This window comes from Zeus faber, assembly GCF_960531495.2.
Source record: "Zeus faber genome assembly, chromosome: 3".
Taxonomy (NCBI): Eukaryota; Metazoa; Chordata; class Actinopteri; order Zeiformes; family Zeidae; genus Zeus; species Zeus faber.
Window position 1 is genome coordinate 12,336,833 of NC_137190.1, and position 27,593 is coordinate 12,364,425.

Below are 27,593 nucleotides of genomic sequence, written 5' to 3' on the forward strand. Positions count from 1 at the left end.
AAAGACACTCATTAGAAGGAGTACACTTGGCCTGGAAAAAGAAGAAACTTCTCACTAGAAATAAGACTATATGAGCCTAACTGCAGTTGAAAGCAGTTCTATAAACACTCAGCCATGACTGTGGTGGCTTGCATAAGTGCACCACACAGCAGACAAACACCCAGGTAAGTCGTTCAGACTGGGATGAGGCGCGCTGGACGGGCTCGGCAGCGCGGCTTACCATTCAGAGCATCGTCCCCTGGAGCTCGTCTAGCAGGGCAGAGGAGAAACAAATAGAATCCCAAGACCGATATTAGCTTTTTAGATTTGTCCACATTCTTGGAGGAAATAAGTGTTTTGTGCTTTGTGTATGAGCATTGCATATTATACAGTCTTGATTAAAATCTGAAAAAAAAAAAAATGCTAATATCATTCCAGTTCCACATCAAGATACAGGATTTGATGCTTTCCATTTGCTGTGTAAGCGTGTGTGTGTGTGTGTGTGTGTATGTGTGTGGCAAGACACTCACAGGCTGCTGGCTTGGGCTGACTTGACCTGAACTCTCTCCTGATGAGAGATAACAAAAAGATGTTAAAGAAGTCAAAACACAGCAATACTCTTATTACAATGAATTAGGGCCGGGCAATGTTTCATTATAATAATTGCATTTGACAGAGTAGATATCTTTGATTTTGATCATAGTATAGTTAACGTTGCACTACAGTTAAGAAATATGACTGTTCTAATAAATACCTCTACCGGCTTAATCATTAGTAATGTGGATATTCTGAATTGTAAATATCTTTTGAAAGCACCAATAGTAATTCCTTATATATTTTCAACAACAACAAAAAGAGTGATATTTGATTTTGTCACTTTCGCCCAGCCCTACTATGAATAATATAAAAGCAATAGGAGTCATTCAGCGTAATACAGAGAATGTGACTCAGTAATGTCCAATTCCGGTTTCTGTCTTTACATACATTTACATGCCCACTCTTGATTTAATCTCACTAGGGAGGAAATAGACAAAGCAGTGCTGTGGATTTAAAGTGCATGGACACACTGCCACACACAGACTTCTCACCAATACTGCAGCTCTGCGGTCCTCTCGAATGAGGATGTCTTCAGCGGAAACCCTGCTTTTGTCTTTTTTAGTCAAAGCTGAAGAGAAACGACAAATGGATTACCACTGTGTGTTTTGGAGGATAGCAGACATTTCTAAATAATGTTTTCTACAGTGGAAAAAGATAGGACAGAACAGTTAGGAAGAATTGTTTTGCCACTGTGTCTAGGAGTGCGCCGCTGCCCTTTGCTTTTTGTCGTTTTCACATTTTTGTTTTCTTATTTGACCTGGTAGGATAGGCCACGTTTAGGGGATGTCAACTTACTGGAGTCGGGGTCGAGGAAGGTGGGGCTCGGGTCAAACTCTGTGAAGCCAGCGTACGAGTTGACGGTTCGGATGTGACCCTGAGCTTCAGGCTGAACCTGTGGTCAAGAAAAGTGAGTGATTCATTTTGAAAAGTTCTTAACAACTGGAAGCACGTTAGACGTCGGACATCTGTCTTAACTTTTCAGTCATTAGGGCATGGTGATACCCCCCCCACCCCCACACACACAAATCAGCTTTGTTGATAAGACATTTTGCACAAACTACTTATTAAAACATTCTGAAACTTGAATCTGGCCCCAAAAAAGAAGATTGAATAAAATAAAACACCTGCTGTCTGCCCCTGGTGACGGGGCTGTGCTGTCTGCTGGAGGTGGACAGATTTTTGGGTGAGGAGTGCTGAAGGTCCAGGCTGTCTTTATGTCCTTAATCAAAGAGGATGAAAAAAAAACATGATCACCGAACGCTCGGGCTGCGATTGTGTGGTTGTTAAGATGGAATTTTAACACGCAGCCCTATTAATATTTGAGGGAAAGGTTGTGGAGATTTTCCACTTATTAGAACGAATCCAGGGTAAATTACGATTTGAAATAATTCTTTGTACATCTGCTTGGAGGACCACATGGATGCGATTAAAAAAAGCTGATTTACATTAAGAGAGATGTGCAGTACAATTCATTTATAAATGTTTTCCCTCTAAAGGTTTCCCAGAGTTGGTAGTTTGTGTTTGTCAAATACAAAAAAATCCTCACCCATCTTGTTCCCCAAGCAGGATAAACCACAATAGTTAATTTTAATTTCAGCCAGCTCTGACACCAATCCCTTCAGTAAATCCAGACCTGCCAACCTTGGGAAATTATTTTGAGTATCACAACGGTGTAACCGGGAGTCTCCAGTGGTGTTTGAGTTACTGCACCTGAATGACTCCATCAGTTATTCACAGCGTAGGCGTCTTGTAATGAGGATAATCCCATCGTATGAGAGATACGATGGCTAACTACATACAGTGGACAAATTAAATCGCATTAGGATATACCCCTTGAAATGCATTATCTTTACCAACTAGAGATGCACCAATTGCAATTTTCTTGGACAATTCCGATAAAAAAAAAAAAAAAAAAAAAAAAAAAAAATATATATATATATATATATATATATATATATATATATATATATATATATATATATATATATATATATATACACACACACTGTATGTATATAGTTTTTGCGTAGATACAGCTGGCATTTCGTACCTGCATATTTTGACTAAGAATTGCGTGGTTGGTACGCAAAATGTGTGCAGGTTGGCAGGTCTGTAAATCCAACAAACTGCTCATCTTCAGATATGTGCACAAAAATGAATAAAGAGACATAAATTACTGAGCGAGATTTGCCCTACTATCTTGACACCAGAAGCCTCTAATGGACAAAAATCAAAATTATTTGATTATAAAATGGTATAAAATTACCTTCACCAGCCCTAAACAAAATCTTGGACCCATCATGCATTAGACAGCAAAACAACCAACAAATAACTCGTGCCCAAGAAATGCCATTTTCACAACTTTGCTGAAGTGCAATCGAATAAAAGGAGAGAGAGAGCAACAGGAGGGAAAGCAACCGGAGAAAAGAGATGGAAAAAAAAGATGTAGGATAGGTTCCATTGCTGATCGGGGTAAAGGAGGAGAGGCCCGAGCACCCAGCGGACGCAGCCTTGAACTCGGACTGAAACTCAAACCTCTGCTCCTTCTCGGGTCTCCGGGTGGGTCGCTGCTGTTTTGTGGGGTCTCTGACCTGTTCTGACCCCGTTTGGAGGCCTTTGACCGGACGGATGGCCTCAGCTTACTCCCTTCTCTGCCCTTTCCTTTGTGGGGTCTCCTGGGCACCACAGCAGGGACCAGCGCACAGCTCGGTTGGAGGGAGTCGGCCCTCTGACTCTCACAGGCAGCATCGGGAGCTACAGGGACATCTGCATCCCTAGCCTGACTCGGAGCGACCCTTACCGATTGGCCTTGATCGTCACAAAATGCTTCGTTCACGTATCCCCCACTTTTGTCTCTCTCCCTCTGTTCCTTCTCTAATCTCCCTTTGCTTTCAGGTTCATCAGTGCAAGAAGGCAAGCAGGCGGGGCGAGCAGAGCTTGAATGCTTGGAAACAACAACAACAGTCGGATACACACACACACAGCTTTCATCCTCCTTCTCATGCTCATCTCGTTGACCCGCTCTCTCATACTTACCAACAAACGCCCCAAACTCTATCGTGGTGCTGTCTGCTTGGATGGGTTGTTGGTAAGGCCCGGCTAAAGCCAGTTCTGGGTGGCTGGAGCCACTGGGCTGGGAGGGGGTGCTGCTGACAAAGAACTGAGCTCCGGGCGAGGGCACGTTGGGCAGGCTGGAGGGGGAGTCAGAGAGGCCCGGCTCCTGTGGACGGGTCAGCTGCCTCTGGGTGAAGGAGTTTCCCCGGAAGCGCAGCTCAGGGGGGGAGACGCCTGCGGCACTCGAGGCAAAGGCACTGGCGCTGCCAGAGGTGCCAGCCTCTGCAGCGAAGTGCCCCAGCCCACCCAAGCCTCTCCTCTCTGGGCTCAGAGATTGGTTCAAGTTGGGGTCCAGCCCCACTCCTGTTCCGGGGCAGAGCCCCGTCCTCCGGCTGCTCTCCAGCATGGGCCCCCCCCCCGATCCAATACCAAAAAGAGAATCCGCCAGGTTCCCTCCTGCCTGGGGAAAGGAAGAGCCGAAGAAGGCCCCCACACTGCGCTTTACCAGCACGGAGGGTTTGGAATGGGGGCCAGTTTCTGTTGCTGCAGGGGCCAAGCCAGGGACGACGTTCTTTGAGAGGCTAAGCTCCCGGGTGATCTGGTTGTGGACCTTGCTGGCCTCCGAGGCCCTTTGTGCAGTCAGAGACTTCAGAGTGTCCACAGTCAGTGCTGAGAGGTCCTGGAGGTGCCCGATCTGGGAGTCAAGTGTGTGCAAAGAACGCTTGATGAAGTTCACCTTGTTCCCAACCTCCTTCAGCTGGACGCACATTGTTTCAACCCTTTGTAGAGAGACAAGGATGAGTAGCGTTAGTGCTCTAAAACAGTGATAAAACACTATATCATGCAATATTGATTGATGATTGTTCAAATCGTTTAGGAGTTCACAACTTGAGAGGCTTATATGTCTCAAAGTTAAGTCACATCTTGAAAATGTCTCATTAATCGTAACTGATCTCAAACTAATTTTCTATGTGTAGTTTGACAGATCATACTTGGTTTATCTACTAACTGTACAGAGAGTAAAAGATAAAACACAGAACCTGTGTTTAGTTGTGACAATACAGTGTTGGAACACACCTCTGGAAGATCAAAGACAAAACACAGAACCTGTGTTTAGTTATGACGATACAGTGTTGGAACACATTTCTGGAAGATCGCAGACTCACTGCTTTTAAATCCGGGCTCAAAACAGGTATATTTTACACTGCCTTTCAATTAATAATCAGCTTGCTTTAAATAGCACTTCAACCTTTTATCTCTTATTGTATTATGTTTTTAAACTGTTTTTTAAATGTATTTCTGAATTGCCCTTGTGTATGAAACGCTGCTAAAGGAAGACGATCTGTGTCTCTCTTCTGAAACAAAAGGAACCACAATGGACTCACCGGTCTGAGGTGAGACGTATGCGCTCCTCGCTACCCGAGTGAAACTGGTCATCTTTCTCGTGGAAGTAGGTCTCCACACACTGCTCTTCAAAATCATGCAGCTTCTTCTGGTCTTCCTCGGTCAGAAACAGCTCTGAGGCAGAAATGTGTCGTCACACAAAAGCACTCAACTAAACAAAGCTAAAAAAATAAAAATGTGTGTGTGTGTATAGCTCTCTCACACACACACACACACACACACACACACACACACACACACACACACACACACACACACACAGACACACAGACATACTTGGTCCGTAGGTGTGCTCCTTCTTCCTCTTCCTGCACATGCAGTAGCAGAGAGAATAAATGTGGCAGAGGAAGATGAATGGAGGAGGGAGGACAGGCTTCTCATGGTAGGCCATGATGAAATGGTAGCGCTGGTACTTCCACACAAGGTTTGAAATTGATTTCACTTGAAGGTACACGTTACTGAAAACAAACAGGCAAAAAGAGGGAGTGTCAACATAACCACATGTAGCGGTGCCTTATGAAAGGACTTTTGGTCTCACACACAGATAAACAGGGTGACAGTAAAGCTATTGCACATTATTATCATTATTGCACATAGAGATCATGTACTAAGTACAGTAAAAAAAAAAGTGTCTTGGACAATACAATATGGCTTCCAGAGCGGCTTGACCAATGATGGAGTTGTACATTCACTAACATTCAATGAACACATCACACCCTTCTTTTATATACATGCATTGAAATGACATGCAGTCATTATCCGGCCACAGGCCTGCCCATTGGGTCAATGTTTTGAAGGCTGTTATGTCACGATATTTGGATCCCCATGAAAACCGACTCAATTCATGAGCAGTATAAATTGTTCTCTTACTTGAAGAAGGCGATGAGAAGGTTGACCATCAGGATATACTGTACAAAGAGGTAGACTGCTTGTAGGAGAGGAGTAAGCCACACTCCAGCTGCACACAACCGCCCTATTGACTCCTCTGTGTTATTGGCACACACTGTAGAGAAAGCAATTTATAAAATATACAAATATAGACGATGCCTTATACAGGTACTCCTCTCTTAACGACCTACCTGTTTAACGACTGTTCGGACTTACGACCAGCTCTCTGACCAGGCAGTATTGTGCGACGCCTACAATACCGCGGCATCCCAGCGTCAAGCATCTCATTGCGCATCACCCTTTACAGACTATATACACTATGCTGTATACACTACATAAACTATATATACACTGTATACATCTCATCACCGTTCTCAGTCTCATTCCTTCAGTCTGTCAGTATTCACTACACTAGCGTTCGCAATCGCCATGCCCCCTTACCGTGAAATAACACGGGTCCTCGCTTATTGACCAAGTCGCTTAACGACCTGGTTCTAGGAACAGAACTCAGTCCTTAAGTGAGGAGAACCTGTATATGAACAGTATACACACATGCAAAAACTCTTCACAGGTATACTAATAGACAACTCAGACACCTGGGCGCATCTTTACCTTCACTTTGGACAAGTCTCAAACGCTCCTGACTCAAAAATATAATCACATTAAACAGTCTTATCAAAGAATCCTTACGGTTGAATTGGGGCAGTTAACTCCGTGGTAAATTAAAAACTGACATTCGGCTCACAGAGATCAGCGTTGGCTGTGTGGGTGTGAACGTCGTTATTTATGATTATTAGATTGCAGTGGGATTGATTGAGTGACAATCAGCTGCCATGCTGTGGTGAGGAACTATTAAAAAGAAAACTGTCCTTACCAGCATAGTCTTCCCTAATATCCTCATCGTCCTTACCATCGATTTCATAGGCATACACTTCCCCGTACATCATCCAGTACGGCTGGAAGACCACATCTTTGGCCAGTGACCAGCTGGGCTTCTCATTTGGGTAAAGGATGGCTTTTCTAGGCACGCCATAACTCAGCAGGACTATGGCCATTATTATCACTATATAGAACATGTTGGCCACCTGGAAGAGATATTGCACACAATTAATGAAGCACGCAGCAGACATTACTGATGTCTCAATATAAGATGCAGCCATCTTATGTGTGTTTCTGGAACTTTGCCTTCACAGTATCAAGGCAGGAAAAATAGTCAATTCAATTTGTGTAGATATTTTTTTAAATCTCTGTCTTGGATAATATTTAAGGAAGCAATTTGGCTTGTTATCGTTAAACTGAAAATATTAATGTACATGTTGGATTGATATTAGGGGCACCAATAGAAAAGTGGAGTTGAAGCCAATTATTAGTTTCAAAAGGGAAAATTGCCAGACATTTCATCTTCTCAGTGTGCAATTCATGTGAATTCTGTTAAAAGTAGATTTCTGGGACATGTAGTGTAATCTACGCAACACAGACAATCGTCTGGATAGCCACTTTAAGTATTAAAATGAACACTGTCACAATAATGTATTATAATAATAAAATAAGGAGTGAACCACTCACCATTTTGGCGATCATCATGACGTATGGTCCTGCTTGCTGGTTGACTGCCAGAATATCTAGGAGTCGCACGTACCAGAAGATGATATTGAGACAGTAAACTGTTCTTCCAGGGACAAAGGCCTCACCGCCACCCAACCTCAGGCCGAACCCCACAAAGAAAGTCACGATGGCCAAGAAGTCCGACACGTTGAAATAGTCACTAAACCACACTTTGACTTTTTGACTTATCTTTCCTGCTTCAGACATAAACATCTGGAGAAGAGAAAAAATAAAGAGATGTCAAGTGAGGAAAAAGGTTGAGTAATAAATGTCTTTATAATGCAGTTTAGTATACATTTTCCAAATAAAAACAAGACTGAATTGTCCCCCCATCCATCAAAAAAGCATCGTATCCAATTAGGTTTTGATTGGATTTAACGGTTTTGTTCCATCATACCTTTCTAAACTTGCTTTTTATCACTATGAATAAAGTTCTAGCACAATCAATCCAAACAGCTACTCAACATACCTCTCGGATTTTTTCAATGGCAGAAGTGAATATGTAGAGGATGACCACCCACTCCTGAGGAGAAGGCCACTCGGGCATCTTCACCAGGACCACGTAGGAGTAGAACATCAGAAAACCAAGGTAGAACAGCTACCAACACATAAAACAAAAATAAACCCAAGGACTCATAAGCAGTGAGGAGCCTTTAAAAGAGAAAGAGCAGCAAGATGGAATATATAACGCATAGACTGTCTCCCTTCTAGAAACAAAAGAAGATTTGATAAGCCAAAACACATCAGCGCTGTTTAACTGCTGCCAAATACATTTGAGCATGACAATACATTTAGAAAGATTCAATCATTTAGGAAAAGGAAACATTCATTTGTGGTCTCCACATGCTGCTAGAGCTCTTCCATGAGGGCTCAGATTTGCCTAATCACTCCGTGTTTACTTATGATGAACGTGAACCCAAAATAAACCGTGTTAACATTTCACGATGACGGAAAAGCCAAGCAGACAGCATGCTAAGAGCCGGGAGCCAAGAGAATTATTAAAACTAGACGAAAGATGCAAATCACGTTAAGGAAATTTCCGTGAATATGTGGTTGGTTTCTTTTTCAAAAAACATTTTTTTTTCACATTTATATTTGCTGTAACCTCTGCTGTGTAATGTGGACACAGAACTTCACAGAAAAGCACATGCTCAACGCAGTCCAAGAATGTTGTTAATGATAATGTTGTATGTTTTTAGTGTGTTACTTTTGATGATAGGTTTAACTTATGCAAAGTGTCTGAGTACCCTGAAAAGCACTCTATAAATAAAACACATTATTATTATTATTATTATTATTATTATTATTATTATTATTATTATTATGAAAAAAACTTCCACTCTGAATTATTTTCAGAAGAGCTCAACTTAGCTCAACTCAACCAACCACAACATTCAGTGTTGGACTTCCATTTCAAACCTCTAAGAACTTAAATACCAGTACAAGATAGGCTTGCCTCTAGCTTTTTCTAAAGAAATAGGTGTTCATATAACCTTAAATGAAGATATAAAACTTTCTTTGACACTATATTTTCCACAGATTCTTAAATGAGTGAGTAAATCAGCAAGTACTCAAAGGTGTTGGTGTATTATAACACTATTATAGGGTTGTGCTATGATAGTGGCATAAAATAAACAAACGAGACAATAAAAATTGTTAATCGCAATTATTTGAATGCCAATTAATAGTCAACTCAAATGTTACGATAGTGACAACCTCAACTGTGACTGCTCCTCTCAGGGATCCGTAACAATTCAAACTGTTTCTTTAGCCAGCAGACACACCTTCTCAAGCAAACAGAGGGTGTGCTGCCCAATGGAGGAACATTTGTGTACAACTTATTTTGGTCAAGTAGTCCAACTACCTGTTGAGGGCAAACTAAAAGGTAAATCGTGACATGTGTGAGGTTAAGTGCTGGAAAAAAAACCCCATTAACATCCTCATTGTGAAGGCGAGTCACTTCAGAAAGCTGCCCGAAGAAAAAGCTGCAGATAAGCTGTGTAGGTCACACATGATGGAGACAAGCGGTTTCAGTGATTTTATCAGCACATCTCGGTACTGAACGGGCCCGAAAAACAACCCTTCTGATGTCTGGACTCGTGGGAATCAGCCTTGGGCGTGAATATATGCGAATAAGCAAGCGTGATTAAGCAAGTAAGGTGGGAGAGTTTGTAGAGCTGTTAATGCACTCAACTAAAATCGTGTTATCACTCCACTTATGAGTGATTAAATGCCATATCTTGCATATTTTAATATGTACTGTATATACACACACAAACACAATTACAGTATGTTATCATGAACATACATGTAAAAGTCACGGACAGGTATATGTGAGTAATATAATGAAAGAGGGGAGTGAGAAAACAACAGTGTTAATGTAAGAATGTGAATGAGTTGTGAAAATTACCGTGTTGGACCAGAACTTGACGATGGGGGCATGATAGAAGGCGTAGATCTTTCTGGTCAGAGGCAGCTTCCTGGAGCGGACATGTATCTCACTGTCATTCTTCACCTCCACATGGTCGTAGGTCCTGGCCTCTTTGAAGACATCCTGAGCAGAGATTACCAAAAAAGAAAAAAAAGAAGAAATCAGCCAACGACTGAGAGACCAAAACAGACTTTGAAAAGAGACAAGTACAAAATGGCACACGGTAGAAGAGACTGAGAAAAGGTGTTCAGACGGTGGGGGCAAAATGAAAAAATGCACTTGAATGGAAAAGCCAAAGAGACAGGAGAATCATGATCCAGACCATTTGGATGTCATCTGCTACATTCTGGAAGTTGTGTTCGCTGTCCTCCATGGTCATCTGGTGGTCATCTTGGCTCTGAGGGATGTGGGCCATCTCAGCCTTGGACTTGTACTCCAACAGTAGGATGGCAGGGGGTACGAGGATACTCAGGATCACCTAGGATGCACATCATACAGACAAGTGCATTTAGTGGGTTTTGCGGAATTGTTTTTATTTAGTTTGTCTAATCCAAAACATAAAATCCTGCTCATTTTGAACTTGTACTACACATTGGATTTTGTAAATTAACCTCTCTGTTGTGAGTTACATTTCATGTAAGGATACACCAATACTCTTATTGGAAAACGGCCTGACAGCCATCTTTGATACTGATTTGGTTTTAGAATATGGACAATATTGCATATGTTGTATACTATACAGCTTGGTAGAACTTGTGGAGAGGATCAGTACTCTGTTACTAGACAATGCTTAAACGTTTGGGATTGGAATCAGGGGTAAAAAAAGTGTTATCTGTGCAGCTGTAATTTAATTGGAATGAAAGTGCTGTTAAAAAGGAATAAAACTGTACACTCATGTTGTAGATACCAAAAGCAATAACATTTATTAGAGCAATGTTTAGACATAAACTACATCTGTGTTTCAAAAACTGCTTTTTGTGTTACTTGGAACCTCCCCACACTGTAGTAAACATGTAGAAACCATGTTATGTTATAATTTGACTTTCTTGCCAAGCCAAAAGAAACACTTGTACAAGGCTTGCTTCCGTCACAACAAAACGGACCCAACAGTCACCACTGCACCTTGTACCAGGAGTTCTTCCGCATGTTCAGCCTCCCCATCCACATGTCCGATAGCAGCATCTGGGTGCAGGTGTGGGCCACAAAGGGCCGCAGGTGGGACGAGACGGCCAGCTTCAGACAGGTGGAGTTGCTCCAGTTCTTCAGCTCGTAGGTAAGCAGCTTCATGGACATAGTCTCATCCTGTCTGAAGGACTCCTCCAGAAGGTCGACGGCCAATGTCCCAAACTCGCTGGAGGGGGAAAAAAAATAAAAAATAAAATAAAGTTTTTCTGATGATCACATACAGTATCTGATCTTTGACCATGTTCAAAACTGTAGAGGATCGAGCCTTAATACTGCCTTATTATACTGGTGTGCAAATTTTACTCAACATTGTCCTGTTGACATGCAGCACAATGAAAAGATTGCACACATTTATTTTCTTATGTACACTTGAAGGAGACACGATAAGACGCTCATTGCAACCACTTTCTGGGTACGACTCCATTCCCCAGAGATTCTGGCTTATTTTCTGTTATTTATTTACATACAGTTACCACAAACCCAAAATTCTATAGTGGCCCCTAAACTATTGTGAGGTGAGGGTTGTATTGAAGTCTTTTTAAAGTATTGTTTTACCCCACATTATTTTTACATAATTCACATATTCAAACTATAAAGTAAGATTGAGATTACCCAGTGTACTCCCCTCAGACTTTGAGATAACAGCAGCATGTTTTGTTGTTGTACCGTTCTTCTAGACCAGGGGTCAACTACATTCGCTTAGATTTGTTTTTAAGCAGACACTGTGGGGGCCGGACTTTCAAATAAAATAAATAAATGTATTTAGGCCTAATAAGCCTATTATTGGTTAATATTTTCCACTTTCTTACAAAACAATTGTTCATTTTATTAACCTACGTATATGAGTGTGACTCCAAACACGTGTACTGCAGCTAGCCACCAGAGGGCGATCAAGATATTTTGGATTCACTTTTGGGGAGCTGTCAGGCTTCCAGATCAGTGGTTTTGATGCTATTATGCAGTGTCCAAATTGGAGGAAAACGCTTGCAGGAAGAAAGGCCTTTTGAATTGTTTGTCAGGCAAAAATGTCACCCTCAAAGAGCCTGATGTGGAAAGTTGGCATGGAAAATCCCAGCTTTAATGAAAAAAAAAAAAAAAGCTTTAAAGAATGTTCAATATGGTGATGACTAAATAGACAAATATTGAAGTGCGCATATTAGCAATACAGTTCCTATGTCTTTCTGCTTTAAAAAGTTACACTGCTTACATGGACCCCGCCCCAAACATCGAATAGCCTATGCACCCTGGATAAAGAAATTAAATAAATTATTTCGAACATGCTTATATTTAACAAATTGCACATGAATACCCAACCAAATATTCAGAAGATTAATTAAAAAAAAAACACAATTTTTTATTTATTTATTTAATACAATTATTTATGTTATTCATCGCGTTCCAGGCAGTCTTTTGCATAGCATTTATCGCGCATGTTCATATCGCGATGACGATGAAAATATGATTTATTTGTCCGCACTACTAGATGGCCAAAATACAGGAACACATTTTTTACCTCCTCACATTTTCTGAAGTGATTTACATTGTGTGGACCTGATGGGAAGACTTGGCGGGCTGGATGTGGCCTGCAGCTGCCAGTTGACGATCACTGCACTCCTCACTGCACAGGTTAATTATTTGCCGAGTTGAATTCTCGAGGAGGCAGACCATGGGATGGAATTTGGATCGGCGATGTCAGGCCGATATCCGCTGAGTGAATGACGTCAGTATCGGCACTCGATACAAATATTAGATCGGTCCTAGCTCTACAAACCGTACGTCTCGAAATAATAGCGTTGAGCAGTCACCTCTATCGGAGCACGAAAACCTTGACAAACAGCACCAGCCGTATTATTTTGCCCCTTCCCAAAATGCGTTGTAATCTATGATCCGGAATGCTGAAATTCAGCATTCGCCTTTAGTGGAAGAGATAAATCATTCTCTCTACAAACCCCTGTCTACCAACAGCCTGGAGAAAATGACAACCCGGAAAACGTCAGGTACAGGCAGCGGTTTATCACCTCTGAGATAAGAAGGCTGATTTCCCTACCCAGTGATGGCCCTAAATTTTGTGAATACTACTTAAACGTTTTGAATGAATTTGCACGACGCACTGCACCCAGAGCTACCTTGAGATCAGACTGCCTTAACGACAAGGCAACCATGATCATCCTATATTGTCACACCGACTTGGCACAGTTTCACCAATTACTGAACTGTGTGCTACAGTTCAATATGGAGCCTTTATCTGATCAGAGTTAAGATCTAGTTTTCCAAGTAGTCCATCCTCCCTCAGGTTCCTGTCCACCCAAACATAAACTGCAAACTTTACTGACCTCCGAAATTGTGCAAAAAAAAATAAAAAAGCACGCATTTGTGGTCAAAAACATGGGTGGCCAAGCATGTTTTGCGATCAACTTAATTCTAAATTAGTTTAACATCAGTTCAACATTGTGCTCCGACACTTGATTCATCCCATCAGTAAAGTTCAGCCAATGTCCTGACTGTCATTAAGATATAATGGAAGTGTTTCAAACCGTGAGGATATTTGTCCCCCCAACCTCGGGAAAATATTTTGCCACAATACCACAATAGTGTAACAGGAAGTCTCTGTGGCCTTTGTTAGTGCAGCTAAATCACTTATTTATTTATTATTCACGCTTTAACCGTTTCGTTACCAGGCTAATCACATCGTATGCGAGCTACTACGGCTATCTACATACAGTACACAAATTAATCTCATTAGGATATAGCCCCTGAAATGCAATGAAATAAAGTAACCCAACATGTTTACCAACTATCGAAGTACCGACTGCAATTTTCTTGGCCGATTACGGTTAAAAACAAACAAATCCGATTTTTGCATAATAAAACATTGACTGGTAAATAACTTGTACATATCCGTCTGATCATTTTAGGTTTATATCCTTGATCGGAGAAATCAAGTTTTGGTCTCATTGGGTATATCTGCTGTACGTCAATGACAAATACATCACGTGATGTGATCATGCTCACATGATAAGACAGCTGCACATACAAACTACTGCTTCAATTTTCAGTTACCACAATAGTGAGATTTCTGATTTTGACACTGTTTACAATTGTGCATTATTCACTATGGAACAATAATAGAACATTAAACTGTGCTGGAGTTCCAATAAAATCAATTCTAACATGGAACGGTCATTAAGTTTCAATGAAATGGGACTGGCACCAAGTTTCAGTATAATGCAAGCTGTAACTCCTGAGTTTTACAGTAGTAGGGCACAACATATAACTAACATGGAAATGTCCAGTTCAAATTTCAAATGAAAGCCTCTTTCACTTTCAAGTGAAAATATGCATTTCCATTATATTTATATGGTACTTGCCATTCCAAAATAAATTGCAATCATTGCAAAAAAAAAAAAGTAATAATACATTACCAACTCTTCTCACTCTCGTTCACTGGAACTCTCTGCATTAAACCAACTGAATCCAATGCAACGACTCATTTTACTGAGTGACTCGTCCAGAACAGAGTCCCAAAAGTCAAACTTTTCATCAGGATCGGAGCTTGTGTACAAGGGAACAACCAGAGCAGACGCTGCGCTGCAGTGACAGCGATAAATACACAGTCTGCACAATTTTGGAATATTGTCAGGCGATAAAATATTTATCCAATAAACAGCCGGCATTTTCTTTCTTTTCGCCATTTTTAGAGCGTCAACTACGTTACATTATGTTCGTATCGGGATTGAGTATTGGAGCATTTTTTACAAGTCCATGAGCACAGTATCGGGCGTTTTCATTTGACCGGCACAGAATCGGAATGATCATGGTCAGTCAAGCTGAAAACCGACCGATCGATCGGCCGACTGATCGATATACAGTATAAGTGAACATTAGTCACATTTTTGCGTTTATTAGTCCCCCACTTCCCATTTTACCTCAGCAATGCAGCGTCGGTGGATAATAAAGTACCGCTGCGCTCAGTGCGCCGTGTATCAGCGGATGTTGAGTGAGTGAGTGAGTGAGTGAGAGGGTGGAGGAAGGGAGGGAGGGGATACAGAACCACAGGTTGTAGCATCTGGTCCAATCCAAAGGATGTAGTTTAAATAACCAATAAATGTACGGTATTGTTTTGTATTGATTATTGTTTTCCGTAATTAAATTAGAATAATATCAGCTGGCATTTTGTACCTGCGTACAAACCGTATTGGGAGAAAGAATTGTCTGGTTGGTACACAAAAGATTGGTAGGTCTGCTAACCTTTTTCAGCGATAGCCGAACCGTTTGGGTAATATAACAGATAATAATGTGAAAAGCGTTACAAAGCATGTTCCCAATTTTCTCACACACACACACACACACACACACACACACACACACACACACACACACACACACACACACACACACACACACACACACACACACACACACACACACACACACACACACACACACACACACACACACACACACACACCTCTTCCTTCTCCTCCACCTCCTTACCAGTGTGGTAAAATGTAAAAAGCTCCCTCCATGCCTTGTCATGCCAGTCTTTTACTCAGATCCTCCCAAAGTTTGGGAAAGCATTTAAAAGCCTCAAACTCATTTGGTTACTGATAACTGACTTGTTGAGCTTCGTCTTGATCCGTTGCAGTGCAGAAATGAACCGGGGGGGGGGGTTCCACATGTGGGTGACAAGCTAATCAAAATGTTTCACGGCAACTTCTTCAACCTGTGACAAACAGGCTTGCTGGACTTGGCTGGGGTGACTGACTTGACACTCACATAACACTCTTTCTTTCACTGGTGTGGAGGTGGAGGTGTGGGTGGGGAGTAGCTAGCAGGTTAATCCGCTGTGTCAGACATAGAAGCTGAATTTTTACAACAATCACTTTTCCACTTCATATTTTGCTGCCGTTTCCCCCTAGACAGTGGGATAAATGATGAAAGCCACCTATGTTACGGTCTTAAAAACTATTTGAGTTAGAAACTTCTAGCGTGCACAGCATAGATTGAAATTTCTCCGTCTTGCTGAAAAATGTCTCCAGGCCAGTTCAGTCTTTTTACCAATCAGCTAAAACCACTCCGTCAATGGTAACAAAACGATAGAAGTGGGGTCTTCAGCCTTCTTCTGTAGCATCGTGACGTAATTAGGTTCCCCCTCCTAGGTTAAATGGTTGCAGTGGCTCAATGGTTAGCACTGTTGCCTTACAGCAAGATTTGAATCGCTTTCTGTGTCAAGCTTGCATGTTCTCTCTGTGTTTGTGTGGGTTTCCTCCAGGTGCTCCGGTTTCCTCTCACCATTAAAGACATGTATTTGATGGTTTTAATACTTATGTCGCTGCCCCTAACCAAAGCACTGGCGAAGAGCTGGAGTTGGTCCCCAGGGACTGCGCTGCTGCTGCCCACTGCTCCAAAGTATATGATGGTTCAAATGCAGAGGACAAATTTTGTTGTATCCTACTTGTACAATGACTCTAGAGATATTCTATTCTAAATCACACCAAGCCATGCCAGCTCCCAGAGGTCCTACATAAGCCTTTGACCGAGGCCAAAGGTTTATGTAGGACCTCTGGGAGCTGGCATGACATTAGTCAGTCATCAGTGCGCAGTATATTAGACTGCTGCCTCACAGGAAGAAGGTCCTAGGTTTGATTCCGGTGGTGGGTTATGTCCCGATTAGCGGCCTTTCTGTGTAAAGTTCTGGCCGTGTTCAGATAGGGTTTTCTCCATATCACATCACAAGAAACCCCCCCCCCCCCAAAAAAAAACAAGCTCAACATGCACAAGAAACATCGTCTGACCAATGAAGTTGGTCACAGGGCGCTGCAAGCTGCCCACCACTCCTATTCTGCCCCCAGAGGAAGGACAAGCCTCGATGGGGGAAGAGGAGAACACATTTCACGGCCTCTATTAATTGCATATGTGCGTCTCAGCTGCCGTAGCTGCACATATGCATGTGTTGTGATGTGTGCAGTGACAAAATAAAGACAAGCTAAGCTTTTGTTTTAATGGCCTGGCCAGGGCGAAACTGTTGTGTCCTCTGCCTGATGGATGAATGATGCCGGATGAAGACATTTGTCCAGCCAAGTCCTTCTCCGTGTTCCGCACCGACAGGCCGGAGGAGTTGGGGAAATTCAAGGGTGGAGGCGTCTGCCTCAGGATAAACAGCCGCTGGCGTAACTCCAACAACATAAAGACTCTCTCAAGCTCCTACTCGCTGAACCTGGAACAGCTGACCATCTCATGCCGTCCATTCTACCGCCCCCAGAAATTCAGCGCAGTCATCATCACGGCAGTTTATATTCCACTGCAAGCGGACGCCGACAAAGCACAATTGGACCTATATGATCGGTTGTGTGGACTTCAGAACAAACATCCTGACGCGGCTATGGTGGTGGCTGGGGACTATAACAGGGCGAACCTTAAAAAAGTTCCGCCTAATTTCCATCAACACATCCTGGTGCCCCCAGGGGAGATAGAACTTTGGACCACTGTTACACACCGTACAAGAACGGATACAAGACCATCTCGCTCCCTGCTTTCGGGAAATCGGACTATGCAACCATTGCTCTAATCCGTGTTTATAAGTCGTGGAATGGTAATGAGGGATGTAAAGGGGTAGTCGGACCAATCAGAGACCGCGCTTCAGGACGCTCTTACTGACGTAGACTGGGACATGTTCCAATCAAGTTCCAGTGAAGTCAGCAAGTTTACGGAAGTATCTACGAGCTTCATAGCCACGTAAGCGGACAGCATCGTTCCCACGGTGAAAGTTTGGATATTTCCTAACCAGAATAAATCAAGCCACGGCGCTCTGAATGCTCGCACGGCTGCTTACAACAACGGTCTTGTATCCGGAAGTATGGATAATTACAAAGCGACGTTGTACAATCTGCGAAGGGCGGTGATGGACGCTAAACGGACATACAGGGACAGAGTGGCGCGACAGATGGAGCAACGGGACACCAGACGATTGTGGCAGGGGCTAAGGACTATTACAAACCACAACAGCAGCTCCTCCCAGGCCATGAGTGTGGATGCCTCCCTAACCAACAAACTGAACTCCTTTTTTGCACGGTTTGAGCCTGGCAACAACACCAGTAGCTTGCCATCTAATTGGAATTACACCGCTGGGGATGAGCGCACAATCTCAGAGTCCGAGCATGACGTCAGGACAGCTCTGATGCGTGTGAAAACCAGGAAAACTGCGGGCCCAGATGGCATATCTGGGTGAGTACAAAAGACCTGTGCTACCCAGCTAGCCCTGGTGTTCACTAAGATATTCAACGCCTCCCTGGCCGAGTCAGTGGTCCTGTCCTGTTTCAAGTGGTCCACCGCCAATCCTGTCCCGAAGATTGCCTCTCGAGCCTGCCGAATGACTACCGTCCGGTGGCCCTCACCTTGGTGGTCATGAAGTGCTTCGAGGGGCTGATTAAGGATAACATCTGCGCCTCACTCCCCCACACCTTGGACATGCCGCAGTTCGCGTACTGGCCGACTGATCCCCCCCAGGGTTGCGTCCTCAGCCCCCTACTGTACTCCATGTACAAACATGACTGTGTGGTCAGATCCAGCTCAAACCACCATTATCAAGTTCGCTGATGACACCGTCGTGGTGGGCCTGATCACAGACGACGATAAGGCCTACCGCAAGGTGGTGGCTGACCTGTCACTCTGGTGCCAGGAAAACAGCCTCCTCCTGAACGTCAGAAAAACTAAGGAGCTGATTGTGGACTTAAGAAGGAGATTACGATCAAGGACGCATGCGCTGTTGGTGATTAATGGGGCTTCTGTTGACAGGGTGAGCAGCTTCAAGTACCTGGGAGGCCACATCACGGAGGACTTAACATGGACTACACACAGACACTCTGGTGAGAAAGGCGAGGCAGCGTCTTTACCACCTCAGGCAGCTGAAGAATTTCAGGGTCGTGTGAGGATCCTCAAGTCCTTCTACGCTGGAGCAGTGGAGAGCATCCTGACAGGCAACAGCACTGCCTGGTTTGGGAACTGTACTGCTCAGGACAGGCGGGCCCTGCAGAGGGTGGTGCGTTCAACCGAAAGTACCACTGGAACTACTCTCCCATCCCTACAGGACTTATAAGGAGGTGTAGTAGCAGAGCCCGCAGGCCACCACCCCAACACCGGACTGTTTCAGCTGCTGCGATCGGGCAAGTGCCTTCGCAGCCACACAGCGAGGACAGAGAGACTGAGACAAGAGTTTCTTCCAGCAAGCCATAAGGATTGTCAATGCGAACCTAACAAAAAGCACTGGGACATAGGCCCCACTGCCTTATTGTACTGTATGTAGCATACTGTACTGGGTTACTGCCTACTGCAATGAATTATTGTTCTGTTCGGTGTTACTGTGCCATACTGTTGTATACTGTACATCTCCATACACACTTTCTTCACATGCACTTTACTGCACATATCTATATATACAAATAGCCTAACCCATATACATAACTATTCCCTTTACTTCTATTTTGTACCCCCACTCTATATTACCTTTTTGAGGTTTATTTTATTTGTATTTAAATAATTCTAAATCACTAACTATATAATGTTTTAGGAATGAGTTAGTTTCAGTTAGTTAGCTAGGTCGAAATAAGGTTAGCTTTTACGTTCGGTTTTAGAAACTATTGTGCATAATCTCTAAATGCGTTGCAAAGACATTTTACTACAAATAAACCTCTTAAATCTTGAATCTGTCGCTCCTGGACGTGACAGCAGATCCAGAAGAGGTAACACAAGATCCATAACAAATTAAGGTGAGGAATTACTGAGATATTATACAAATCAGGGATGAGCGATGAGGATGAAGCTTTGAGTTAACTTAGATATTGTGTGATCAGGAAAGATCGTAGGAAAGAGCTTTGAGTAAGCTTAAAGATTGTAACGATCTAGATGATTGTTGAAGAAGCTTTTGTTAAGCTTAACCCCCCCCCCCCTCAGACAGATGTTTTGCCAGCTGCTCAGGTAAGGAAGGGCAGTGGAAATATCGTTCTGGAGGACCGTAGATAAGGTGGCCAAATTTGCATTGATCAAGAGAGATTGTGGTTTTCGTTTGTTTATTTTTTATTACTTTTTTCATATTGATCAATAATAGAGTCAACATTATTGAATACATAATTATTAAACTATAGGTATATAGATTTCTCTTGCCCCCTCTGTAACGAAGCACTGAGGGCAAGAAAGCTGAATAGTACTGTTGTTCCCTCTGTAGCAAAGCGTTGCGGAACTTCTGGTGTTGTCAGAATAAAAGATAATCAATTAATAACTAAAGTTAAATTGATAATAGTAATAAATCAAGCCATCTGTCAGTTGTGCGGTGTATTGGGACACAGGTTGGCATTCATTCCTGTCGGTCATGCGGTGTATTTTTGGACACACACACACACACACACACACACACTTTGAATAATTAGGGAGAGGACAGAGTTCAAAGGCCCACTGTGTGTTTCTATTTGCTGTGATGCACTTCACATGAATCCTGGCTGATCTAATTGGTGTCTGGGGCACGTAACCGCCTAGCGGATGGATCACACTGGAGCACGTATGGATGAGATGAGTTTGGAACAATTTTATCAGTGTCTTGGGGTATGTTTAGCTACCTGGCTGATAAAAGTCTTGATGAATCGAGCGAATGCATAAATGCGAGATAAGCGTAGTGTGTGTGTGTCAATAAACACTAGATAAGTGTATTAAGTTGTACATAACAGATCAAACTAGCTTCACACATGAGTCCTTGGTGAAAAAGTAGCGTTACAATCAAAATATCTGGTGGGATTGCTGGAAAGGATACTGCAAGTCTTTCAATTAAATTGAAAATAAAAATTAGAACAGGGCGAGAGAGAGAGAGAGAGAGAGAGAGAGAGAGCTGTAAAGTTAGTTGACAGAATGAAAGGATTATGGAAGAGGATGAGAAAGACAATGAAAGCAGAAAAGTTAGCACACAATGCACTTGGGATTCTGTTTAGGATAGAACTTGGAGCAAAGAGAGTTGTAAAAGTCATTTTAGTAAGATATTGGTTCAGCAGAGGAAGCCGCAGGACTGAATGATTTAACTGAAAGTCAAATGGTGGTGTTTAGCAGAATAAATTAAAATCTAATTTAATTTAACTGCCAGTTAACAACAGAAGTCTATGCTGAAATGGTTTGAATGGATACGAATAGTTTGAACTGTTGGATTGTGTTGAGAAAATATGATAGATTTTACTTAATAAATGGAATATGTAGATGGGATTATGTTCAGGCAACATTCGAGGAAATGCATTCTAGGAAAATTTGAAAACCCTGCATGATTTACACACTGTCGGTTATATTGTAGCCTAATCAATATTCTATAGACATTATCCCCTAAATATTAGACATTGTGATAATATTATTCTGTTTTTACACTAGGGTGTGTGCATTTATTTTGGTACTCAGACCTGGAAACTTAACCTGACTTTTGCCACGCAACCTCCTTTCTCTTTGTTTTTCCCTTTTTGGAACCAAATTTTACGTGCCCTCAGAGACACTTTGATACCTTTAAAGCTTGCGTCTTTACTTGCGGGTGTCACGTGGTGCTTAACACTGGTTAAGGTAGAGTTATTTTTTGGACGAGCCACCAACCTACAACACAGGAAATCCCAGAGGACCCCAGCTGAACAACCATCGCTGCCTTTCGCCGTTCCGAACCAAAAAGCACGTTGGGATCTGTGAGATAATTCAGTACCCAGGCGAGATCACACCCATCGGAAGCTGAACCAACAGTGATCCACTTGAGCTTTGTTTTATAAACACATCCCTGAAAAATCCATGAAGTAACCATTAAACTTTGACCTTTCAACAGGGATCAAACAATCTCAAATCCATTAAAAATCCATTAAGGAACCATTTAACTTTACCACTTATAGGAACTTGACCTTTGACCTCCTAACTCAGGCCACTCGGTTAGGGTCAATCAAATTAATTTGACAGAAGCCAGTCCACTATACTCTGTCCCGAACAGGAAGTCATGTAATTTGTTCTATTATGTAGAGAGTTATGACAGCAGCTGCTTAACATTAAAAGGAATTACAAGTGCCTTTAAAAAAAAACCTGATAGCTAATATATGCAAAATATTGTTTAAGACAAACACATTTAGACACTATTAAGATGATTTCATGTTTTATCATATTCTTTCAAAGTTGTATGAAAAACAACTGAGAATTGAGACTATGAATCAAAATTATTTTTCTAAAAGTCAGGCAAGGGGGGTTGTCTTAAAAAAAAAATTTTAAAAAATTAAAATAAAAAAAAGGTGTAGAACTCCTACTTAAACAAAGTGAAACCATAAAGCTTACTTAGAGTAGTCCTTGAGCTCCTCCGACGTGTCATCTACCATGTCGCTCTTTTTGGCCTCGTAGCCCATGGAGCGGCATAGCTTACAGGCCACCAGCGCCTTGGCCATGTTTTCCTCGCCATGCTGCCAGAAGAACAGGGCCATCTTTTGCCTCTTCATCAGAACCGCCCACACCAGCAGCTCGTTGAAGGGGTAGGGGAAACGCCGCGTCTCCGGGTCATCAATGTCCACAATCTCTTCCTTAATCCTCTTTTTGTTCTGCTCGATGGAAGACTCAAGCTGAGAGTAGAATTGAGAGGTATACACTGTGTTTGCCAAAGGATCTTCAGAAGAAGGGCCACTTAAAAGCAAAAGTATAATAATCTGTGTATGATTGTAGGGCTTGTGGGTATATCAATGCAATATTTACTAAAACCGTACTAATATAAACCAAATTGAACGATGTTGAAATTTTAACCTCAAACAATTGTGACCCACTGCATACTTTAGGGTCAGAATTTGAAATTTGACATTTTTTCCACATAATAAAGTGTAGAATAGAGCTTAAAAACAAGGTATCACTTGTCAACCAATCAAGCAAATATTTGGAAGCTATGACTTATTAAAGATGAAGGTTTTGAAAACAGAAGTTATCAGAAATCAGCCTCTAAAGTTCTAGACTTTTCCAGCACAAAATAGGCATTTAGAAACACAATTAGTGCTTTAAATGGTTACATTTGGACAGTGCTGTAATTCTTCAATGAGATCATGTTTCATGTGTTTTTCTGAAATAATATTTGAATCATCCATTTATTAAATTATTGGGACAATGCATATTCAAGTTAATCCTTTAATTTTAAATTGAAGTTCATTCCATTTCATTCTAAGTTCATGCTCACTATACTGTAACTTCCCCTCTATTATTCTGAAATTCCTAAACATTCCCATTTCCTGCATTTATTGTTTTATAACAATGATAGTTTTAAGAAAGTAGCCCATTACAGATTGTGCACATGAAAACCTATCACCAGGAGATTGGCGAGGAGATCCTCCCAGCCATTTGAATTCTGGGAATTGCGGTTTCCTGGGAGCGGCGATATTCGCCGATTTATACTATATAATTGAGAGCGCCTGCCACCCTTTTCTCATAATCCATAACAACACGCCGATGACGTTTTCACTGAGAAGTGACATTTCTTGCTTCTGGTGTTTATTTGTTGTTGTTTCTTTAAAACATTGCTTACGGAAGTGACATCACCTCTTCTTCGCGTCCTTTGAGGCACCGTCAGTGCAATCATATTTATTTATTTATTTATTTTTAATCACGGTAAGAAGATGTAGTGTTGTCGTTTATGAGTCAATACGCTTCATTACCTTATTTTATCAAAACGGTTTCACATTCTGACTTCACATCACTCAGAATAGCAAAGGATGATCTTAATCTGAATGTTTGCATAAAAGGGAACCGTAAGATTGCAGTGTGTTCAACAACTTGTTGGGCGGAAGTTATTTGGCTTGTGGCATTTTTACATGGGATGTTTCTATATCTACTACCTTATGCATGTATTGAGGGACAAGACTTTACCTTGGGTTTGTATGGCTGCGCAGTCTTAATGAAGTGGTTGTGCCTTGTCTTCTCTTTCTTGTCGGCCTGGATGCTGAAAGACTCATGATTTTTCCTCAAATGAGAGCCAGGGCCGACTGCGTGGCGGCCTGATCTCTGCTCAGAACACACAAGCAAATTGAATTGGTTACTGAGGGCAGATTTCATGGTTTGTAGGTTTACTCAAGTACATGGCTCCAGGCTAACTTTTTCCATTAGTAGCACTGGTGCTCCCTACGGAAGATTTTACGAGCACCAACAAAAAATTTGGAGAAATCGACAGGAAATGCAACACATTCATATTTTTCCCCCATCTTGACTGTATTGCTGATCAATGCTTTGGTAACAAATAGGCAATTTACAGAAATAACAAATGTGCTGTTTTATTTTAAAGGAAAAAGTCACAAAGTGAAGTAATGCTTCAACAGAAAAAAAAAAAAAAAGTTTTTAGATGGATGCTTTTTGAGATTTTTTATGAGCTAAAACCATTTGTCCTTATATTACTTTACATTTTAACAAATAAATGAAAGTTTGTAATGACTAGACGTTATAGTCGTGAACTTTTATGACCCGCTTCCTTTATCTGATAGGCTAAGAGAACAAAGTGACATTGACGAGCGCCAGAGGAAAGCGGCGGCGCGGCATACAAAGGATTTCAAGCGGTGCGCTCCAAAAGATAATGTTTAGTGAAGACGTGTTTGGCGGTTTCGGAGCCCCGGGGGGCAGATATTTCAATCAGCAGCTCGGGCATGGCACCGAAATCTGCATTGTAATTGGGTCCGATAAATACCAATCAAATCTGTACCAGCTTCAGGCAGCTCTACAAAGAAATACGGTTTTACGCATTTTATAGTATAGAGAATGAATAGACAAACAATTCTCTCTCTCTCTCTCTCCCTCTCCCTCTCTCTCTCTCTCTAAAATAGAGCAGTGTTAATTCTGCTCTTAATTTGTTGTAGTTTTTCAGCTTAATTAAAACAAATTTAAAAAAAAAAAGACAAGAGTACCAGTAAAGTACCGGATCAATAAGTGGTTTTTCGCTAAGAGTAGTAGTACCGTTATTTGATGAAAATATATCACATGGCTTAGATCAACCTGTACGCTAGGGCTGTGATAATAACCGCATTGCTGCAATTTTATTTATTTATTTTTGTATCATTTTTAAAAGGTTACACAAGAAAATTATATATAAACACATTAATCATTGCCAAGTTATTGTCATTAACTGTCTTCTGTGCTATATTCAAGGACTTTTGGAGAAACTTTACTGTTGCTTCACTCCCATTCATCACTTCAGCTTTGCGCCGCACGTGAGGGACAGTCCATCAAACATAAGGGAGATTTATTTTGTGTGTGTCCGAGTATTACTAAATTGTTTCTAGGGCTGAACCTGACCGGCTGTACCTGACTGAATTCTGTCAGTCGAATCAGATCCGGCTGTTCGATGGCAATTTCAACGAGGCAAGGCTCACCGCGATCGGGGCGCACGGAGAGCTGTGTTCGCATCCGCGCCGAGACGGGGACAATTCACATATAAAAATATATTCATGATTCCCCTTATTAACAGTTCCTCCCGAAATGTTATCCTTGTGCAATTTTGTAGGCTTCCATCTGTTTTTTCCTGTTATTGTAATGCACACTGATTGACAAAATAAAACAAGAAAAAAGTGCCCCCCCACCCCGTCGGTAAACCGCAGTTATATGTTGCTTTTCACCAGAGTAACAGACAAAATTCATAGCGTCACAGCCCTACTGTACGCTCCAGCATATGCAAGAGTTCAAACTCACCCTACTGTTTCCATGAAGATTGTTGTATATGATCCGAAAGCGTTTCCTGGTGTAGTTGCACCTGTAAGTCCCACCCATAAGGTACTCAATTACCAGGCCCACATCAATTAGAGTGATTTTATAGTTTGGGGGCAGGTTACCCTGTAGGAAATTACAGCAAATGTGTGAGTAACATCATAATATTAAGTCTGGCCATCATCCCCATGAAGCATGAAATTCCATCGCCATTTACCTGTTTGACATCCCTAACCAGGTGGAGAAGCGTTGGATTGTTCGGAGGCTGTTTCTAAAAAAGAAATGCAGAAAAATTAAGGATTGTGTACTTGGTTATCATCGAGTCACGGCAGTGTGTTAGAGTGTGGTATGTTACCATGTTGTAGAGCTCTTCTAGTCGATTGATGGTGAGAAACCGGTGCATGCTCACACCGTTCTCTATAAGCAGCTTGACAAAGTCGACCCTGTCCATCACCAATGCGTCCAGCATGGCTTGCTCCAGTGAGCCCACCTGCACGCAAGACACAATCCCATTATTTAAAGACAGTATTTTATTTTTAACCCTAGAATTCAGATGGCTTAATTTATTTTGTTTTAATTTACTTTTTTTTAATTTTTTAGATACTATTTTAATAATAAAAACAAAGACCATCACACACCTTTAAGCAACACTATGTACCTTTTTTTTTTTTTACCTTAAAAAAACAGGTACATTAACTCGTAATATGGAGAATGGCACCTCAGTCATTGCCACCCCCTGAATGCCTAGTGTTGCACTATGTAACTTAGTGTTCGAAAATGCAGATAAAGTGTGTTACGCTTTATGGCACTTGCTTGATGTTTAGCTCCGGTAATTCCCATGTTTTTGCCTGGTAAAAACTATATATATGATAAATTATAAATCCGGTAATAATGCTCATAAAAAAGAACTTCAGCCGCCCCACTTCCCCGGTGGCACGGATGAGACGGGCCAGCGGGGCGCCTGGCACCTGCACCTTAGCCGCCGTGCTGGCCCTCACTTTCACTGTGCCACAGGGTTAGTTTAACCCTCTGACTGACGCGTGTGAGCCAATCTTCCATGCCAAGCACTTCTGGCCTCCCCGAGTGCTCGCTGTGCAAGTGCAAGTGCCGCTGTAATATAGGTGTACCTTATATATGTGTTTTCACTATAGACTGTTATTGAAAAGTGACCGATAAGGTTGATATTCTGTCCGATAAAATAAATTATTTTCAGACACCAGACCGAGTTTTTACAGTTCGACAGTTGCGTAAAAGTGCAATTGCATTAATTAAAGAATTCTTGGAACTTTAGATCAGGTTTTGTTTAAAAAAATAAAGCAAGAAAACAATCACACAGGTTATTATTGACCCATATCCACTCTACGATTGAATAAAAGGAGCATTTAAAAGCCTAAATTAAAAAAAAAGAAAAGATGCATTTTAAATAAACACCTGGACTAACAGGCTACTTAAAGGTTCAAAAAAGAGAAACAGTTCTGTGACAACTGGCCAAGCTTGTTCCTCTGGCTCTTCCTATAGTCGAGATCCTAGCAATATTCTGTGCAAGTTGAAAAGCTGTCAACTAATGCTAAGCCAAACAAGCACACACACGTACCAAGAGCTGCTGTCCGTACACAAACACATGATTTTTGGCAATGTCTACACGGTCCCAGGCCAGCGTCAGGACAAGCTGGTCGAAGGCTGACGAATTTGTGCCTGGAAGGAAGGAAGAAAGCGAGCGCGCACACACACACACACACAC

The 27,593-nt window shown here is 41.9% G+C and overlaps 1 protein-coding gene across 1 annotated transcript in view; it reads right to left on the reverse strand.

Moving 5' to 3' along the window:
- The window catches only part of trpm7 (transient receptor potential cation channel, subfamily M, member 7), a 51,294-nt gene that overhangs the window by 8,247 nt on the left and 15,454 nt on the right, over positions 1-27,593 (reverse strand). Inside the window, exons 11-31 of the mRNA XM_079996998.1 lie at positions 27,447-27,547; positions 26,208-26,342; positions 26,070-26,123; positions 25,838-25,978; positions 24,032-24,166; positions 22,469-22,746; positions 11,081-11,309; positions 10,281-10,436; positions 9,938-10,081; positions 7,997-8,125; positions 7,489-7,740; positions 6,833-7,007; positions 5,905-6,037; positions 5,311-5,492; positions 5,016-5,148; positions 3,613-4,409; positions 1,701-1,795; positions 1,372-1,468; positions 1,068-1,144; positions 510-547; positions 221-249 (exon numbers count right to left, since the gene is read on the reverse strand). Coding sequence (XP_079853124.1) covers positions 221-249; positions 510-547; positions 1,068-1,144; positions 1,372-1,468; positions 1,701-1,795; positions 3,613-4,409; positions 5,016-5,148; positions 5,311-5,492; positions 5,905-6,037; positions 6,833-7,007; positions 7,489-7,740; positions 7,997-8,125; positions 9,938-10,081; positions 10,281-10,436; positions 11,081-11,309; positions 22,469-22,746; positions 24,032-24,166; positions 25,838-25,978; positions 26,070-26,123; positions 26,208-26,342; positions 27,447-27,547 — 3,510 coding nt within the window. The remainder of the gene's footprint in view (positions 1-220; positions 250-509; positions 548-1,067; positions 1,145-1,371; positions 1,469-1,700; positions 1,796-3,612; positions 4,410-5,015; positions 5,149-5,310; positions 5,493-5,904; positions 6,038-6,832; positions 7,008-7,488; positions 7,741-7,996; positions 8,126-9,937; positions 10,082-10,280; positions 10,437-11,080; positions 11,310-22,468; positions 22,747-24,031; positions 24,167-25,837; positions 25,979-26,069; positions 26,124-26,207; positions 26,343-27,446; positions 27,548-27,593) is intronic.